General features: G+C 36.1%; 1 protein-coding gene and 1 long non-coding RNA gene across 2 annotated transcripts in view; one reads left to right on the top strand and one right to left on the bottom strand.

Annotated features, from left to right (window-relative positions):
- LOC106129794 (neurogenic locus notch homolog protein 2) overlaps positions 1–21,338 on the bottom strand; it is a 58,253-nt gene that overhangs the window by 9,291 nt on the left and 27,624 nt on the right. The window contains exons 2-11 of the mRNA XM_060949401.1: positions 7,415–7,494; positions 6,660–6,806; positions 6,093–6,286; positions 5,611–5,842; positions 5,149–5,289; positions 3,995–4,313; positions 2,628–2,917; positions 2,033–2,232; positions 1,574–1,757; positions 752–956 (exon numbers count right to left, since the gene is read on the bottom strand). Of these exons, the coding sequence (XP_060805384.1) occupies positions 752–956; positions 1,574–1,757; positions 2,033–2,232; positions 2,628–2,917; positions 3,995–4,313; positions 5,149–5,289; positions 5,611–5,842; positions 6,093–6,286; positions 6,660–6,806; positions 7,415–7,472 (1,970 nt within the window). The 5' untranslated portion in view covers positions 7,473–7,494. The remainder of the gene's footprint in view (positions 1–751; positions 957–1,573; positions 1,758–2,032; positions 2,233–2,627; positions 2,918–3,994; positions 4,314–5,148; positions 5,290–5,610; positions 5,843–6,092; positions 6,287–6,659; positions 6,807–7,414; positions 7,495–21,338) is intronic.
- LOC132902827 (uncharacterized) lies at positions 17,645–18,458 on the top strand. Its single transcript, XR_009657250.1, has 2 exons — positions 17,645–17,786; positions 18,029–18,458. It is a non-coding gene; the product is annotated as an uncharacterized LOC132902827 (long non-coding RNA).

Here is a 21,338-nt window from a genome sequence, read left to right as displayed (position 1 = left end):
TGAAAATGGATTTTTTTTACGAAGTCGTTATGATCCTCCTTTTGCTGCTATTTTTTAATACATGATTGTGAATTTGCTTTTATTTATTGTGGTGCAGTAAAGAGTTATTGTATTGTATCTTCCAGATATTTAGCCAGATTGTGCCTGTAAATACGTTGTTGATTGAATAATTGAAGTAGATAAATCATAAAAAAACTCGAGAACGACTCTCGTTAGATATCTGCAACATTTAAAGTTTTGGAAATCATCTTAATCATCGTGTTGGAACCAGGCGAAAGTGCTTTAAAGGTAATTATAGAGGAGACAAAAATGGTATAAATGATGGAAAAATGGATATCTGGAAGGAAATATTTGGTACATAATAAGAACGAATCATTATTCCTTTGACCGACATGGAGATTCATATCGTATAGGATATGGTGGACATGATGGTCATCTGTCACTATTTGAATCTCAATTCTATCATTAAGCCAAACAGCTGAACGTGGCCTACTGGTCTCTTCGAGACTTTTGGCTCTGTATGCCCCACAAGGAATATAGACGTGATTATATGTATGATGGTCATCAGCTATACGATCTCTATCGGAAATTTGCCTAAGACGCCAATGACACCTTAAGTTGTCGAAGTTAATAACACTTTAAAAACATCGTTATAAAATCTGTTTCCCAATAAACGCTAAAATATACGCAGCGTCGTGGGCACTTTTGCTAGTTCAAAATTTCATAATTTCAAGCGGAACACTTCACTCACTTGTCACAATCCACAGCAGTGGCATTAGTGGAGCTGGTGTCGGGTATTTCAGTGCCGAAGGAGTCCACACACCAGCACCGTCCCTTAGAACATTGCTGTGAAGTGTACGAGCCGTCGGACTTGCAGGTCGGTGGAGGAAGAGCCAGCTTCATGCCGTCCACTGTACCTTCCATCTTCTCGTCGAAGTCGCGGAGGTATTCGCACACTGAAATATTTAAAGTGTGGGTAAGACATTTATAACCGCCTTCAAAAAAGGTGGTTCTCAGTTTGACTTGTATACGGGTATATGTATGTATGTTTGTTGAACCGATTTTGATGCGATTTTCAAGAAAGTGTTTCTTACACATAGGAGAAGATTTAAACAATTTAACAGCCTTCAAGAAAGGAGAATATCGATTGGAGGCGCTTCTATTTTTATAAAAGTTACATTATTTGAAGATAGATATATATATACCTATATGTGGTGGTGTTTTATTCTTGACGAAATTATGTTTGTCGAATTTTCCAGAAAACCAATCAGCAAGCCTGCTGTTTGGTTTTTTTTCATAATCATAATAGCTACGTTCTACGTACTTGTAGCAGTCAGTACTTGTCATCAACTCTATCAGTCAGAAGATTCATTTTAGCGGGGTCCACGCATACAACAAATATGAGGTCCTAGGGATCTTATGAAATGGAATCGAAATTCTTACTTGTCGGCATATCATCAACTCTATCATTCTGCAGCTATTTTGGCTGGGTCAACTGCACTCAGTACCAAAATTGACAGTGGAATAAAACATAAAGTTATCCAAAGTTTAATAGGTACTTCATTCCACTTACTTGTAGGAGTGTCATCAACTCTATCAGTCTGAAGCTTCATCTTAGCGGGGTCCACGCAGACTGGCCCGCAATTGGCTGTAGAACAACACATGAGGTCGCCATCACAAGTTCCTTCAGCACAACTAGCCGTGGAGTTCAGACCGCACACAGCTTCTACTTCTGGACCGCAAGACTCGAAATTTACCTGAGAAATTATACTAGCTATGATTATGGTGTAACGTCTTTGGGAAAAAGATCATTTGATGATTGCCAAAGCAATCATTGTAACAACAATTTTGGATTACAGGATAACTTTGTGTTCATAAATAAGTATATGGCTCAGATGGATTTGGAATAGTTTGGCTAGATCGCATATTTTTTAACATGTCCTTCCAACCTTCCAATTTTCACCAATTTTAAGGAAACCTTTGTTAATTTTTCGTTAATTAAAATGCTTAAAATAATGCGAACCAATCTTACCTCTAATAGTTCAGCTTCAGTAGAGTTATCGCTGTCAGCCGGGTCCATACAACACACTGCATTTTCGCTGTGTTTGGATCTAGTACACACGTGCCCACCGGGACAGTCAGCGTCTGCGCCGCAGCGGACCACTGTCCCTTCATCGTCAGCTGCTGGTATGCCCACTTCGCAAGGGTTGTTGTATGAAACTTTAGGACGACCTGTGGATTGATTAATTGCTGCTGTTATTGCATTAAAAAGCTGTGGTATTTTTTTGCGAATTTAACTACCAATGTTAGATACATTGGTAGATAAATTCGCAAAAAAATTCGCAAATATTAAGGGCTTAAACCTGATGAGTACTACTGATCCGGTTTGTTATTTTATATATTTCATTTTTAATCAAAAGATTTCCTGATTAATTGATAATGATAAGAGTATGGTTTCCGTGACGAAGGCTACATAAGTGTAAGACACAAATTTGTTAATAAATATTACAAGTTTGAAAGTCTATATTAAACACTCTGACATAAAAGTGTGAAGCATCGCTTTATCTGATCTGACACTTGATGAAGTAATAAAATTATATTATAATGGCAGTAAAATATAAACTTACAAACAGGATAACCGGTGCAGAATTCACCAGCGCAATCGGCGTCCTTAACCCTCACGCACTCCTCGCCATCAGGGCACGGGAAGCCCGCACAAGGATCGTCACATTCGCAGGTCGGACACCCATCTGATCCAGTCTTGTAACCATACTCGCAGACCCCAGCACATAACGCTCTCCCGCAGGATACTAGGCTTCGACCTCCAGAACGAGATGGTCTGGGGGTCTTTGAACAGTGGACGGTGTCGGCTGGGCCCATGGAGCCGCGGAGCTTGTTGCCGTCCGTGTCGACGCACCTGGTGAAATAATACACCATATAATCTGTTAGATCTTGTCTTCTTGCTGTATTAGAAAGTTTATCTAACTAAATGATGACTTCAACTACATAGGTATTTGGCCACCTCATTTGGTAGTGATCCTTATGGAGACCATCGATGAATGAAGCTTGGCAATAACTTTAAATGGATTTTATGGAAAGGAAAGTTCTAAAACACTTTATCCATTATTACTTAAAAAACATGCTTTAAAGGTTTTTTGGACCAATTTTGTTCCTACCGCAACGCATTTAATTATAGATACTTATTGCAAGCTTTTATGATAAGATTGATGAAGCAAAAGCATGGATCGTGGCAAGGGAAGAGATCCGGGTGAGAGGCTTGATATACCTATGTAAATACTTTATTACAAAATAGAGATATCTGCCTAAGCAAACATCCTTTCCAATTAAAATGCAAAATATCTAAACAGTAAACCCCAGATAAAGAGCAAAACAAACAACTCCACCGTAGCGGAGAAGTTATGATCGAGCGGATCCGGCAATCAATTATTCCGCTCGGGCCCAGGTGAAATTGCCGAAGATTAGGCTGGATTAGCGCAAAAAGCGGATATTGTGACCGATTGACCGCGGCTCTACGGCTTTTTTGGAAAAGGGGAAAGGAATGATGAAATAATAATCGAAATCTTGGAATGATGGTGAAACATCTGGTATTGTTTTACTTTTGTTAAGAAATATAATTTTGTTTTTAATTTTTTTTTTTTGACAAATTACGCTGATTGAGTTAGCCTCGAAGTAAGTTCGAGACTTGTGTTACGAGATACTAACTCAACGATACTATATTTTATAATAAATACTTATATAGATAAACATCCAAGACCCAGGCCAATCAGAAAAAGTCCGTTTCTCATCATGCCCTGGCCGGGATTCGAACCCGGGACCTCTGGTGTCACAGACAAGCGTATTACCGCTGCGCCACAGAGGCCGTCGTCGTCAAATTTACTTAGAATAGTAATTTTTCAGGTCTAAACTTTTTGCCAACAGACCCTCGATACCTTAGAATGCAATAAAGAAGAACAGTATTACAAAATGTACTCACCAGCAAACAAGCCCATTCCTCGAACACTGCTTCGATTCAAAGGAGCCATCAGCAGTACATTGCGGCACATACCCCCTCCCTTCCTTCTCACTGATCACCAGCAGCTCCGCCAACATCTTCTGCTGCGTGCACATAGTAACGTTGTTAGGAAGAACGCAATGTTTCCCACACTCCCCTCCATCGCAGCATTTCTGCATTGAAGGACATTCGAGATCATGGGCGCAAGGTGTACCACACTCTATTTCTGCTTCTGGTACGGGACAAGTGCCAGCCTTCTTGAGTTCTAGAGACGCTGGGCAGCATACGCCGTAGTCATTACCTAGAGATGGAAAAATATATATACATACATACATATAATCACATCTATATCCCTTGCGGGGTAGACAGAGCCTACAGTCTTGTTAAGACTGATAGGCCACGTTCAGGTATTTGGCTTTAAGATAGAATTGAGATTCAAATAGTGACAGGTTGCTAGCCCATCGCCTAAAAGAAGAATCCCAAGTTGATAAGCCTACCCCTTAGTCGGCTTTTACGACATCCATGAGAAAGAGATGGAGTGGTCCTATTCTTTTTTGTATTGGTGCCAGGACCCACACAACAAAAATATATATCAATTGTTATATAATGAACATCGTGGTGAACCAGCACTTGCAGACAACTGCATGTGAAATAGTGATTTTATCTGGTCTGATTTCTGTAAACATGGCCTTTGAGATCATACGGATCTCTACATTACTGATTTTAGGCACATTACAAGAGTGTAGGAATGGAAATCCACTATACATACATACATACATACATATGGTCACGTCTATATCCCTTGCGGGGTAGACAGAGCCAAAAGTCTTGAAAAGACTGAATGGCCACGTTCAGCTATTTGGCTTAACGATAGAATTGAGATTCAACTAGTGACAGGTTGCTAGCCCATCGCCTAAAAAAGAATCCCAAGTTTGTAAGCCTATCCCTTAGTCGCCTTTTACGACATCCACTATGGTTGATTCAAAAAGTAAACAGTTAACTTAACTGAGGATAAAGCTTTGTCATGAATTCATTTTGTAGGCTAATCTTAAGATTATGACATGGACAAGTGATCAACGTTCAAATATTACGTAACCTAGAAAAAGTTTTAAAAGTTCCTTAGTTATATAACTAACCTGATTCAACCAGGCACCGGTAAAGTGGTGGGCAGTTAGGTTTCCCAGGGTCAGTTCCGCAGAGGAACGGCCGGCTGGTCTCCGATATGATAAGAGGCTCGCCGACAGGGCAGATGTTCTGCAAGCTTCGACCACGTTTACCTGCAAACAAGTCATGATATTTTATATTACCAGATAAAAATATAATTGAAGAAAAAAAAGAAAGAAAATTACTTTTTAGAATACCCTGCTATGAAAATGAATAAATTTCAAACCAAAAGGATGCATTAAATGGGTCTTTAAATATGGGCACTACTGCTTTCCAAATTACCATGGAACTTTATTATCAGCAGCAGTATTTTTTAGTTCCTTTCAATTGTTATGCTTATAAGACAATGAAGCTGGTAAAATACTAGCCGATAGAAATACACCTACAAGGAAATTCTGAAAGAATTCTAGATGTGAAAAAGGAGTAACTCTTACACGTAGGCACAGGCGGGCAAGGAGGCCTCAAGCACGGCGTCTCTTCAAGCTGGCAAGACAGCTGTCCAGGGCAAGTGATACTCGAGCACGGATCTCTGCATTTGCAAAGAGGGCAACCCCGGGCGTCTAGCTCGAACCCGAGTGGACATAACATTCGGCAGGTGTGGGCCGCACAGGGCGCCACTTTGGTGCAGTTGACTAGACTGGCGGCTGGCGCGCGGGTACCTGGCAGCTGGAATGTATTTTATGGTGATAAGCTGTGGCTGATGGTTAAGTCTTGCTCATGGGGATATTAAGCAATAAATACTCTTATCTTCCTACCCTGCCAGTTATTAATCAATAGTGTGACGAGAAAATGTTCTTGACTTCTAAAATCTGTTCGAATTCTCCCACTTAAACCCGACATCTTTGAGCCCAGATGTCGGGTTTAAGGCTTCAGTAGACCATGACATCGTGAATTCTGTAGCACTTAATTAGCTCACCTCAAATCCAGCTTCGTCAACGCACCAACAGGAGCTGACGATCTCATTGTCGCACTGTATTTGCTCGAATTCTCCGTCTGAGACCCTACATCTTGGAGCCCGGACTGACTTCAGCAGACCACGACCTCCTCTGCTGTTCTCGGCGGCCAGAGCGCGGGATATCCGTTCCGCTGACTGCCTCACGTTTTCACATCCTGATCAACAAGCATTCATGGTAATTCATGGCAAATATAGTTCACAAGAATGCACGCCATATTAGGGCACAATGAAGAACTTAATATAGGTACTTATATCATAAGTTGACATGGGGTAATAACCAATTATTATTGCCAGGTGGGCTGCAAACGCTGTATTTTTTTTTCCAAGGGAGGACGATATCAAACTTTACAAAGCAAGAGGCACATTTGTTCAGAAAATTGGTTGGTGTGCCTTAATGACAGTAGGCAGTAGTAAGTTGAGGGAGAACCTTGTTTTTCAGAGGTAAACTAACCAGTGTATATTGAATCCACACTGGCTAAGACCTTCTTCCTGAAAGTTATTGCTATAAAGGCCACTTCTTCCACTTACCAGTGTAGAGTGGATCCACACACGCTCTCCCACATTTAGTGCTGCAGCACACCTGTTCCCCGCACTCATCGTCAGTACTGCAGGCCGCCGCCCGAGGCTGGCAGGGACCTTCTTCAGCAGGGCATCGTCCTCGGAGCTCCGCGTTTGCTGTAATCGTACAAAACATTTATAAATAATGTATCAAAGAAAGTAAAACTATGGAGATTCTTCTCTTCAACTAGATTTAAAAATTACTTATATGAAAATAATATTAAATTCTCATTTCACAATGGTTTTACGATAAAAAACATTTTAGGCTTTCTAAACTCACGACTGTCAAATTTTATGAGATAACGAACCATAAGCGTTTTATTAAAGAAACATTTGCTATTAGGTAGAAAGTGTTGGTAAACTTTATTAATTCAATGTTCGGAACTTTACGTTGCATACGCTTTACAAGTTTGACAAAGAAAGCGAAAGAAAATATAGCGTTCCTGTTGTTTGATAATATAAAGTTTAGATGTGAAAAACACCAATTTGATGCTATTTTCTATAGTAATATTTTGATACAAGCTTACAGGGGAGATCATAAGAAAGGGATTATTAATGGTCATTTTTTATCATTAGCGACAATGCTCCGGAGAGACAGCTAGGCTAACTAGCTGGCTGATTTTACCACAAAAACTCCAAAAGTAGGAACACAATTAGTGGCATGAAAGATCTTTGGTAATTAATTAATATCAAATCAAATAATATATATTTGATGTTAAACTAACCGTGTTGTAGTAACACTGCGCAGACGCAGAGCAGCGCCGCCCTCACCGCCGCCGACATCGCTGCATCACACAAGCGGCCGCTGAAACAAACAGACATACACCAATCACAACATGTTCAATCTACTTCTTGTCATTATAAAGGTTGGAAATCATCAAAGGTGGACATCAATATGAAGAGAGCTGCTCTCATTAAAGACTGCGATTGGCAGTTACCATTGGCGTAAATTCTATAGCCTGTTCTGAATTTTATCTTGAAAGTTAAGTTAATTTACAGCTCACATTATTTATTTTACGATATTTTTCATAAGATGATCTAAGAGCAACACGGTTCTAGAAGAATGAATCCGGAGCAAAGACAAGAGAAAAGTTAATGATGTCTTAACAATTACAACTTTTAGACATTATATGTTTGCTCCCGTTTATTAACTAACCAAACACAAATCTACAAACTCAAAAATTTCTTTGCGAAGCGTAGAAACCTCTTTTAGTTATTTTCGGATATGTCGATGGGAAATTCCATCCAAACTAAGCTTAGGTATTCATAAACACAACTAGCCATTGCAGCTAACAGAATCGATTGTAAAATCGAGACGGTACTTATACGTAAAAACTAAGTGACTCAATGGGACCACAACTAGCATACTAATATCCCGAACAATGCAACTACCAATCATTAGGTAGGTACAACGTTTTCCCGCCAAACATGGCTTCAGCCTTCGCTGGGAGGCCATATGATTGCTAACGAATACAATCTCAATGTAAATTATAATTATTTTGATTATACATTAACTAAACGGCTGAATATGTATTTTTGAACGAAAATTGTCCGCATTTTTGGTTGTTTATGCGTTTGCGGTATGTGCACTGAACGTAATAGTAAAATAATATGGACGCCGCAATAACCACATTTGTTTTCGATTCAATTTGAAGTGGGACCCATCATATAATATGATTTAAGTATATAACCCACCAAATGTGTAAACAAATTTCAAATAAGCAAATTTTGTTATTCGTTTTTTAAATAAGTAATTTATGGATTGAGATGAGACATTTGACTATATAATGGGACTTAAGATTGGTTTTTCGAAAACATATTTATATGTTTTAAGGGTTTATAAACCCTAAGGCAAAGTTCATTTAGGTAAAAATGTACTTTGTATATAACAAAATAGCGCGTCTTACGAACATCAGAAGCTCGAGCATTTTTAAATGTAAGCACCAAATTAAATCGCTCCTAATTAAATGGGATTATATTGATACTGAACAGTTTTTACAAACTCCAGTCTAATTTACTGTCAGGTCCTGCGAAGCATCTTCACTTCTAATTTATATATTTGTTTTCTTTTTTCACCTTTTTTCCTTTAAACAAACGATATCTATGTAATTTAGAAGTTTAATTAATGTCTTGTATAGCATGTAACTATTAACTCCTGTAAACTTATTGTCGGCTACTTTTAACGTTATATATATGTTCTATAACATTGGTTACCATAGGACAGGCATGTTGCCTAGTGTGGGACCAATTGTATAACCAATTGTAGCAAACCTAAATGTTAATAAATAAATTTCATAATTTCATTTCATAATTTCATTTCATAAAAAATTGAAATTGCCGAAATAGCTATGTATAATTTGTGTACTTTGATAATAAAAAGTAATAAAGGGTAATAAAGTACATACTTTAAAATGCAGGCAAAAGTTAGTTGGACTACAAATTGACTTAATCTACATAAAACTTACTTGTATTATATATAACTAATGAGTATTTTATCCAATATTTCGAACAATTTTAAATTTTCTTTTACTTATATTTAAACCACATTCAGATTACAAAACGGCAACGGTGATCAATCATTCCATATTCAATCTGGTTGCAATTTACCGCACGCGGCTAGCCTTGCAACCGCTCCATCACGCACCTGTCGTATTTATCGCTTCATCTAGATGCCCAACATGCAAGTTGTATGAAACCCCGCCAATAGAGTTCAAAATGTTCAATATTTTTTTTCTCTCACCGTATCGTGAAATAGCTTTCCCGCGCGCTCACACAGATTATAAAACGAAGCAAAGCAACATATGATTTTCTTTTTTTCAGCGTATGCGGCCAGTATTTTTTATTTAGGCTTTATTTTACTTTGATAAAAAGTTTATAAAAATGCAAATTTTGCGCCACGCATCTCCAAATGTTACCGAGAAATCATCACAGATCCTATTTTTTATAGGTAGGCTTGCTTCTATTTTTTATTGGATCAGATGTTTTACATAATAGTTCTAGAATGAAATCACGAAAACGCCTAAATGTCACTCCTTTTTTAAATGTCAGAAAAACCCAAATTATCTTCTATCATTACTCAAAGTTTATTTCAGACCCAATTGGACTGCGCATTTAAAATTAAGTTGTTCACCGTAAATATTAATAACTATATTATTCCCCAAAACCATGGAGGTCCTACAACAAACAATAGCTCATCAATCGCATGTTAATTACTAATAGGGAGTTACTTTCTCCATTTCACGTCACCTAGGTCATTGAACCTTCATGCTTGACTAATTGCTTTTAAATTGCTGAAATCTAGCTTTTTGATGACACGATAAACATACTCTCTATTGTTAATTGCATTGAAAGTACTTAAACCGGAGATTATTTAACGATGATGAGGTACTGTAAGTGAAAACTCTTCATGACAAACAATTTGATATAGGTACCTATGTACTTAAATAATTTATTATAATAAAATTTATAATAACGTGAAAAAGCTGAATAAGAAATTACTACTCGTATCATTTTAATTTAACTACTTACTTCATGATCTTGGTTGTGTGTGGATTTTTTAAACATACATATGTATAAATTCACGTCAGGATGATGGTATACCCAATAGTCAGAATATGATCAAAATCGCAATAGAAAATACTTACTTACCATAAAATTCTTATCAATCGATTGTTGTTTTAATAAGTCTTGTTAAGGAATATACAATCACCAGAAAAGGAAATATCATTGTAAAACTAGACTAATGAGGCGGAAGCGAAAGTTGATGACCAGCTATTATTCATCATGTCATAATTATTATTGTTGTCAGTTACAAACATAATGTATATAGTAAGTAGGTACTTAATTGGAGTAATAAATTCGGGTTATAATGACATTTATTATAAAACGTACATACATAAATACATACAATCACGTCTTTAACCCTTACAGGGTAGAAAGACCAAACAGTCAAGTTCAGCTACATAATAACGCTTAGAAACTATTGTTTTACATATAATCGACAACATATGTAAATGTAATGTACATTTACATAATTCATAATTATGTAAGTACTTACCAAAATAAAATCAGGAATAATGGCAGCTGCCACAAATAAACAAAAAAAAAAACAAACAAGGTTATTTTGAAAAAGGAAAGAACTCTTATGTCGCAAGTTTGAGTGAGTGAACTCTGTCTCAGTGACTCGGCAGCCGCCGGTGACGCAAGAGGCAAGGCTCGTCGGCGGTGAAAGGCTTAGATGTGTAAGTGCACTGTGCCTAGCCTAGAGGGGAATGTAGTAAAGTCACGTAAAGTGCACTTGCAGCACGCGGAACTATGCCAAGCCGAACCGCATAACTCTCATGGGATTAGGGTTACCATACGTCAGGGATTTTACAGACATGCAGGTTTATAGTTTGTTTGTCAATACATGTACATAACAGAGTTACAGAAAACATAGTTTTATAAAAACAATAATGCACTTATTGGAGGGATTTCTTCCAGTCAACCAAGTATCTGAAAGAATCACATCAAGGTTAGGGATAGTTTACTAGTACCTAATCGCGAATGACATAATTTTCAGATTGGATACCGAATTCTTAAATGATTTCTGTGTTTAAATCAATTAGTAACTGACTAACTTCTCATTAATATTAATTTTTTTTTAAAGTTACAATCCAAATGTCAATCCACTTGTTTTTCGAGGTGTTTGCAAAAAAGGATAGTTACTGTTAATTTCTGTCCTGAATTCTCACAGATCATGTAAACTTCACTCATAATATGGAACTCGCTGGCGAAGTATGAAGTGTATGACTCTTAACTTAGTTTAACTTGACAAGTAAAATCTTGTGTTGCTAAATAAAATATTTACAGCATTCCGGCGGTCAAATCACAACTAAAATTATTAATTCGAAAGTAAGTTCGTTTGTTGTCCCTTAAGGCGTTATACTAAACCAATCTCATTTAAATTTTACGTACATATATAAAATAAAGAGACTGGAGAAGTATATGAAGTTTTTCTTACTGGTAAAATCTATAGTTCCTCTGGGATATCTGAAAGTCTGTATGATTTTGTAGGTGGCGCTTAATTCGCGCGGGAAGTTGCGGATAAAAGCTAGTTCATTAATATATGCAATAATTTCTTAGGCGATGGGCTAGTAACCTGTCACTATTTGAATCTCAATTCTATCATTAAGCCAAATAGCTGAACGTGGCCTATCAGCCTTTTCAAGACTGTTGGCTCTGTCTAGCCCACAAGGGATACAGACGTGACCATATGTATGTAAGTATGTATGTATATGTATGCAATAATTTCAAAATTGTGTCTGCTAATTTGGGTAGCGGACTTATGTAAATCTATGTTTGTTAAAGTATCATTAACCTACTCTGAGAATTCATAAAAATTATGCATTGGAACCGTATATATTACGTCACCAGATAAAAAGTACATACATATTAAGTATGTATGGTACCTTTTATCTCGTGAAACATATTGTTCCCGTGAATTTTGCAGGGGAATGATATTTCACTATTGATCAATATTAAATACTTACTGTGATACAGCCAAAACTACTGCTATGTTTATTGCTAAGGGAGTATAGCACAGTACTTATAATAAGGGATTTCTCAATATTCTTACGGGAATGAGAATAAACCGGAATTAACAATTCACTCAGGGGCGTATGTTTGAAAAAATTACATAATTTTAAATAATTTTATATATTAAATTCATTATTTTTTCAGTAGGTCACTTAAAATATTGGCACAGCTTCGTTACAAAGCACCAAAACTATACAAACTCGTAAACAATGGCTTATCTTGTGTTCTCGGTTGAGTGAACATCAATGGATGCGGTGTCAGGGAATGATACTCTTAGCTTAGCAATATCCGCCCTTTATCATTACCTACGAAACCTTTGATACGAAACTAACGTTTTGTGAGGTAATGATTGTATGTTTCTCTTTATAGGAAGCAAGTAAGTGTGGTTCCCGGCACTAACACAAGAAAGAATAGGACCATTCCATCTCTTTTTTTTTTTTTTTTTTTTTTTTTTTTTTTTTTTTTTTTTTTTTTTTTTTGACAAATTACACTGATTGAGTTAGCCTCGAAGTAAGTTCGAAACTTGTGTTACGAGATACTAACTCAACGATACTATATTTTATAATAAATACTTATATAGATAAACATCCAAGACCCAGGACAATCAGAAAAAGTTCTTTTCTCATCATGCCTTGACCGGGATTCGAACCCGGGACCTCCGGTGTCACAGACAAGCGTACTACCGCTGAGCCACAGAGGCCGTCATCTCTTTTCCATGGATGCCGTAAAATGCCATTAAGCCAAATAGCTGAACGTGGTTATTCAGTCTTTTCAAGACTGTTAGCTTTGTCTACCCTGCAAGGGATATAGACGTGACCATATGTATGTATGTTATAAGAAGCAGTCATCGTTATAACCTTACGTTTAAAACGGTCATGTTTGCAGAAGCCTGCAAGATATCTGATGGAACACTGTGTTTTGCCCCGCCGTCGGATCCAGGTAGAAGAGGCATACTGATGAAATCCTGGCTAGAAATAGAATAAGATGATATGCAAGCCAATGAACTTAGAACTACTAATCTAATCCAGGATTGCAGTCACGAGCTGACCCCGTACTCCATCCATCCAGAGAGGTAAGGGCAACCAGGACACGTAAGGAGGATGATTACAACAATAATACTTGCTTAATGGAATAGAGTTCCCAAGGGGATCGTTGTGAGGGAGCCGAAAGCACATTTTGTCACTTAATCTCTAGTCGCCCAGAAGCTTAGTAGCTACATGAGAATGCAATTACATATAGAGAATATTCAGTATGAAATATTTACAGGATTTTTATGGACATTATCTTTCTTCCTACATATACTATGTTCATTGTTCTTATAAGTCCGACATTATATTTGTAACTTATGAGTCCCTCTTTTGAATCGATTTCTAGAGAGAGCTCACAAAGTCATGCATTCATCGTCTTTCCATGAAGACAAATATTTACATTGAAACTAATAACAGAATTTATGGACAGACAGACAGATATACAACACAAATAATAATAATCATATTAATTTTTGAAAACACATATTTATTTTTATTGAATACATTGTTGTTAATTTTAATTTTTACGGAAATAATTAGGCATAAAAAACGTTCGATAATAAACTATACACAGACGACCATAGACAACAGAGACCAAAAGCTCCTTGTAAGCTAATATTTTCAAGAAAATAATTCAATATTTCGCAATGCCTACAATAACTAAAACTGTAAACAATTACGTAGAAATCTAATGCAAATGAAAATGAATTGTACTATTATTTAAGTAGATAACGACAAACAATCCGCCTTGGAATGCTATCAGTTCCACCAAATAACACGAACCTCGCAAAATCGTCTAGGGCCTCTAGGGGATAATTACTTTATTTGGGAATCAATCAATATTAGTGGCAAAGGACCTATACAGATTCACGTTAAAAATATTTTTTCAACTGTTTCTTAACAAATCGTAACTGCTTTTGCTAAGGTCTATTCAGATATATTTTATACTTTTATATAAATTAAGCAATAAGGCTTTTTTTAGACATCGGTTCTTTATAGCTTTAAAGTTTGGATAATGTAGATATTATCGTTACAGTGAAAAGATAACAAGGCTGCATCTTTTCATTTGGTTTTAAGAAATCCGAAAAGCAGCCCTTTCATTAAAAATCATCAGGTCTTTGATACGCTTCTGAAGGTTTTTCATGATAAACCTTAAAGTATCCATTTATATAATGTGATTAACGAACTGAAGTGTTGCCATTTCACTAAATTAACTTACGAGATAATTTTGTACACAATAATAAGTCAACTGAGTGACCCAATCTGAGCTACAAATATCCAAGTCATTGTTAACGAGATTAGATAGATTACTATAATTTGATTGTAAATGCTCGCCGATCTAACCTTTTGATAATGAGAAGCAATCGAAAGTGTTACTAAACATACAAAGAAAGTAAAAGTCGCGCCTAAATTGTCAAGAAGCAAATCTTTGCATAATTCGACACGCTATTGTGTTATTAAATTGAATATTTTAAGCCTCTTTGATATTCTTTGTAAGCTGTAATGTAGTAGGTATGTACTCTAAATTGGATAATAATTTCAATATAGGGTAACTAGGTACTTTTTCTCCGCATCATCTTAGCCCAAATCTTATTTTCTCGCCGACTTGGGGATTTTTAACTCTCTTGTTACCCCATGGTTACTTTTGAAACTTACATGCAAAATTTCAATATCCTTCGCCCAGTTATTTCTATTATACTTACATTGTTTGTCAGTTAATAAGTAAGCCTCGCTGGACTTTGTGAAATGAAGCTAATGTAAATCAAGATCATTGTATTTTCTTTCGCATACACCCAATTATATTTATTTGATATTCTCGAAAAATTCCTTTTGTGATTTAAGCGCGCTCTTCTGATCATAAGAGGAATACGTAATGACACATTTTTTCGCTTTCTCCCTGTGACACAGGTGTTCTTATATACTATCGTCATTCAAGACTCGTCTTTTTATGTTCGAGATTAGGATCTCTTTTAAATTAATAATAATAAAAGAGTGGATACTTTTTTATTATCATTAATTTAAAAAGAGATTCTAATCTAAGCTTGCATGAAGATAGTTATGAATGTGGATGAAGCGAAGAAAATATGCAGAGATTTTGGCAGGTTGAATGATGTAGTCTCTGCCTATCCTTCCGGGGAAAAGGCGTGATTTTATGTATATATAATAAAAATCTAGGTAATTATTATATAATACATTATATAAGTGATTATTACTTACGTTACTTACAAGTATTTTTAAATAGATATTAATTTGTCAATATCGGAGATTTTTTTAAAACAAATTTGATTTAATACTTTTGTAAGTAGGTACATAATCTAACAATTAAATTTAAAAAAATACGCCTGGATTGTCCAATAAAGGTGCTAGTAATTATTTTAGGACCTGTAAGAAAAGAGCTGAACACACCTTTCAATAATACGGGCATGGTTGGATTAACATCTATCAAACGTAGGTTTATTTTATCTACACCATTGTCTCTATCCTTGTTTTGTAATAAGGCGGTCAAAGCCGAGCTGTGGTCATAGTTTCACCACATCCGTTCGGTAACGTTCTCTGTAATTTTGTCTTACTGCGACAACGACACGTCATCATGAGTAAAATGTCTTCTTTAGATTGAGTCAGATCACACAAATTATATCAAAGTAGAATACTCACGCGAATCTACCTATGTAAAGCGAAAAATCCCTGATTAATTTCATTTTCCGCAGTGGTAGAGAAAATTCTCCATTAACCACAAGGCAAATTGAACTTCTAACCTCAGCTGATAGCTATATAATCATTCCAAATTCGAAATTGATTGAAGAAAACACTGAGCTAATTGCATCTTTAGGTTACAATTGTAACTTGATTTAAAATAAAAAATGGCCGTCGTGTGTTACATAGCGTTGCGTACTTAACGCACCAGAACCGTGTAACGCTAATTAAACGTTACATCACAGCACAATGAAAGTACCAAAAAGACTCATAATTAAGTATATTTAAATATCTTATAGGTACCGTACCGTACCGTACTCCCCCGAAACGGCTTGACCGATTCTCATGAAATTTTGTGAGCATATTGAGTCTCGGCCAACATCTATTTTTCCCCTTAGTGATAAGGGTTGTCCACCCTTAACATTGTTTTTAACTAGAAATTACTTAAAAATTATTTATATGGCAAAACAACGTTTGCCGGGACAGCTAGTTATTTTATAATACAAACAGCTTCGGATAGATTTGTTGTAATTTTAGAACTAAAATAGAACTAACCAGGAAAATGCAAAGACATTTTTAACATCGCAGTGGCAAGCAAATCTCGATAGACTACATTGATTATTAGAATCTAAGTTCTATCAGAGGACTTCCCTAAAATTTTATTAAGAAATTAATTAAAAAGGTTTGTCTGTATGAACTATATGAACTACGAAAGAGGACTTACTCGTATCTGATGTTGCAAGAACCTGTAAAGAAATGGAAGTACTCGTAGTGTCTTGCGTAGAAGAACAGCAAAGTGATATAAAAAGTAACTAATATACTCGTATATTTTTTAACAAGACAGGAAATGAGCCAATGCTGCTAAAAAGGATAACTTGATTGCCATTCGGTAAAAACAAAAGAGAAAACGGCGATTTAAGAAAACCGATAAAAAAAAACTTGCTACAAAGATTTCCTTTACAGCGAACGCAGTACAGGAAGCAGGAAATTGCATAGCCGAGATTCTATACACGGCCACACATCTAGACATTTTATTTTTATTTTTATTTTTAATTTTTATTTTATTTATTAAAGACCAACAGCTTACAATATTAATAACAAGTTAACAGTTATACAAAACGAAAAGCCAATTTACAGGTCTTACTGTTAGAATTTGATTAGTTATTACAAAGGACGAACATATTTTATACACGCTATTTATAACTTAATTAATACAGTTGCAAGTGATAGTTATTATTAAGTAAGGTATGGTAGTTAGATAAGAGCATTTTACATACAAATTAATAAAGAGTATAATAAACAGTGCATTTATTGGAGCATATGTTCATAAAGCAACCGCTTTGCACTTGACACTATGCTTGTAGTACCTAAACAAGTCAATGTCGACTGTTCTGGAGATACTATTAAAGTTATTACCCACACGCAAGATAAACGAATTTTTGCGATATTTGGTAGATACCACGGGAACAAATATGACATACATATAACTAGTAAATAAAACATCTATTAGGTACCTACCTACCGCGACATTTATTGATTTCATTCATACTCAAGACTATATATTCATTGCGGCGTAGGGGAACGTGGGGTAATGGGAGCGGTCGGGCAATGGGAGCTATGGTGTTTGAGCGGAATGCAGACACATTTGCACGATCGTTGGTACTCGGCTACTTCCGTCGACAATCGGCAAACTTCGCCTGACGCGCTTGAACCGTTAGTGCCATTCGTTTAGTCACAAGGGACAGTTGTGTGTTTTTCGCTCCACGCTTACAAGAAATTGCCGATTGCCATTATCAAGGTAAGCATGAAAATATAATCTTATTTTATTGTAGTTATGCTTATTATATCGCTAGATTCGTTAACTAACAAGTACAAATAGTTGAATTGTGATTGAGAATACAATTACATAGTTATGTCAATACTTTTCAAAATGGTGGTCAGCGGCTAATGGTAGCCTAGTAAGGCTCTCATTACTCGACATTGATCCCATTGCCCCATTTAGTCAGTTCAGAGATATAAAATGCTTATTTTTTCTTTTAGATGCCACGTAAAAGAACTTGGACAACAACAAAAGCTTCTTGGACAGTGGATTCATTAGAAAATGCGGTATTTGTTCGACAGTAGCTACAAAAACTCACCTAAGCTGGGAAGACGTACTGTATTTGCCCAAGAAGAAAAGCCAAACCAAGCGTTTTATTATATTGATAATTGTAATAACTAGACCTCATGCATAGTATACGTTTTGTTATTTTTTCTTAAATAGTAATTATAATGGCTCCCATTTTCCCTATGAGCGTTAAATGGGCTCTCATTACCCGCATATGTCGGGTAATAGGAGCGACTGACTTTTTTTAGTAAAACGCTAATTGTACCTTATTTCATGTCTGTACTTGATTATAACTATGATTAAAATGTTCTCTAATAATGAAGGTAAGAGTTTATAATAAAAAATTACAAATATTTCGACTAACGTGATTTTTATTAAAACTTTCCCTTAATAGGCTCCCATTACCCTATTCTCCCCTACACAGAGCCAACAGTCTTGAAACGACTAAAAAGCGACGTTCATCTGTATTTAAAATTCAAATAGTGACAGGTTGCTAACCCATCGCCTACATAAAGAATCCCAAGTTTATTAGCCTTTCCCTTAGCCTTTCACGACATCTATGTGAGATATCAGGTGATCCTATTCTAGTGCTGTTAACCAAACGACACTATTTCTGATACTTATTTTTCAATAAGTGAGAGAGAGAGGGGAGTATGTAGGGAAAGGTCGGAGTGGGAAAGCCTAGACAAACGTATCTTGATCAAATTAAAGACGTCCTGGCAAATCAAGAGTCAAGAGTAGGTACTTACTCGAAACCGCCGAGCTTGCATGAAGAGAGTTATGAATGTGGATGAAGCGAAGTATGCAGAGATCGTGGCAAGTGGAAAGATGTAGTCTCTGCCTACCCCTCCGGGAAAACCGCGACATTTTATGTAGTATGTATGTATTTTTCAATAACTTGAAAGGTATCTATTCCTAAATTAATTAGGGGTAACTAAAAAAATGCACACTTTTGATCTAGTGTATGAACCAGGACCCAAACTGAAATAAATTCCCCTCTTAACGCTGGTAGACGTTATCTATATAACATGTAGACGTTTAGCTATATTTCCCCACTGTACAATCCTTCAAGTGCTACACACGCCAAATATCTAAGTTATGGCACTTTCCGCCTTTATTATGTCATAGATCTCTTGCTAAGACACAGTTATGCCGACACTATAATGTTTTGGTTTTGTTCAATTGTTTGTGAATTTCCTGATGCGTCTTTGTTGGAAGTGTTATGGTTATTGTGCATAATTATTGCAGTACTAACATGCTCTGTATTCTGTGGTTCTAACCGTAGTATTTTACAAATCATAAAATAAATTATCATTATCGCTTTTGAGTAAACCTTCGAGTAAAACGGAAGCTTAACTATATTTGCAGTCTAGTTTGTATATTTAATCTTTTTTTTTTTTTTTTTTTTTTTTTTTTTTTTTTTTTTTTTTTTTTATTACACTGATTGAGTTAGCCTCGAAGTAAGTTCGAGACTTGTGTTACGAGATACTAACTCAACGATACTATATTTTATTATAAATACTTATATAGATAAACATCCAAGACCCAGGCCAATCGGAGAAAGTTCGTTTCTCATCATGCCCTGGCCGGGATTTGAACCCGGGACCCCCGATGTCACAGACAAGCGCACTACCGCTGCGCCACAGAGGCCGTCAAGACTGAATATCTCAATCAATCTGATACCTACTTTATTTTGCAACCGGCGATTTAAAAAATTTAATGGTATATTGCATAAAAATTGTGTCGGACACATTAATGTTGCGATAAAAAATACACAAAAATGGAAAAAAACTAAATTAAGTTGAAAATATGTAGTATCCATCTTTCCTCTTGGCGCGATATTTCTCTTTGAACTCCTAAAACTTGCGACGAGAAACTAATTTAATTTTTTTGCAGGATGATACAAATTATGTAGACCCTGCGCTCCAAACTGTCGTGAGCCTGTATTTTGGAGAAATAATATCTATAAATTAAGTCTTCATCCATTGTCAGCACGGTCGGGATAAAAATACAGTTGGTATTAGCGAGTCGCCGGTCCAAGGCACTTTCACCGGCGCATGCGACGCGCAGTGAAACTATGGAGAGAGCTCGCTTCGTACCGCTACAGGGGCAGGCATTCTTTTATTAGATTACTAGCAACCCTGCAATTTAGTTGGTATTCTAGAATAAGTGTGCATGTGCCATGTGGTTTCTTTTACTTTAGAATAGGACCACTCCATATATTCCATGAATGTCGATTAAGGCGACTAAGGGAAAGGTTAATACATATTAACTTGGGATTCTTCTTGTAGGCGATGGGCTAGTAATATGCCACTATTTGAGTCTCAATTCTAGCATTTACCTGTACAATTGAACGTGGTCTTATCAAGACTGTTGGCTCTGTCACCCCGCAACCATTTAGACATGTTTATATGTATGTATGTTTCGGAATATTATACTAAGTTTGATATATTTTAAGTAAATAGTACCTAACTTCAGTAAAAATCTTATAATCTTTAAATAGAAGCGAATTCACTTTCATATCATAAGGATGCTCACGAGGTCGTTGCTAGTTTTCTTTGTGCGAAATCATCGGAGCATTTTATAAAGTATTTTATTATACAACGCAGTGAAAATGTTTCTTTATGAATCACGTCACGATGCAATCCACAAAGCAAAGAAGATCGAACCACAAAGCAAGGAAGATCGCTCCATATTTTGAGCAGGGCTTTATTTAGGCGGCTCTGTGATGCAATTATGACTAAATTCATACATTTTATAACTTTTTTATTAATTTCCTTTAATCAGAGGCTTTGCTTTTATGGTAATTTCCAGAATTCTCTATGTTAATCAACTCTTAAAGGTCTAGCCTATCTCTGTATCAAGTTTATTCGTAAAATCAGTCTATTCGTAGCGTTCATTAAAAAAAAATATCTTCTTTTAAAATATAATGGAATAACAAAATACAGAAAATGTTATTTCTGTATTCTATGGGAGTGCCTAATTGGAAGTGACGGCTCGCATCCCAACTAATATATATTTATTATTATTATAAATTTAATATGGGCCGCTAAATTCGTAGCTTTTTGTAGGTGGCGCAAAATTCACGCGGGCGAAGCTGCGAGTAAAAGTTAGTTGGAAATAAACAAAAAACAGAACCATAATTGGCATTGCACCATCGAGATGTATTGCACTTATCTAATTGTTTTTAGTACCTACCTTTTTTATATGGCGTCTTGTTTCCTCCTACCCTAAGGTTGACTG

Source organism: Amyelois transitella, chromosome 18 (assembly GCF_032362555.1).
Source record: "Amyelois transitella isolate CPQ chromosome 18, ilAmyTran1.1, whole genome shotgun sequence".
NCBI lineage: Eukaryota > Metazoa > Arthropoda > Insecta > Lepidoptera > Pyralidae > Amyelois > Amyelois transitella.
This window is presented reverse-complemented; position numbering and strand designations above follow the sequence as displayed.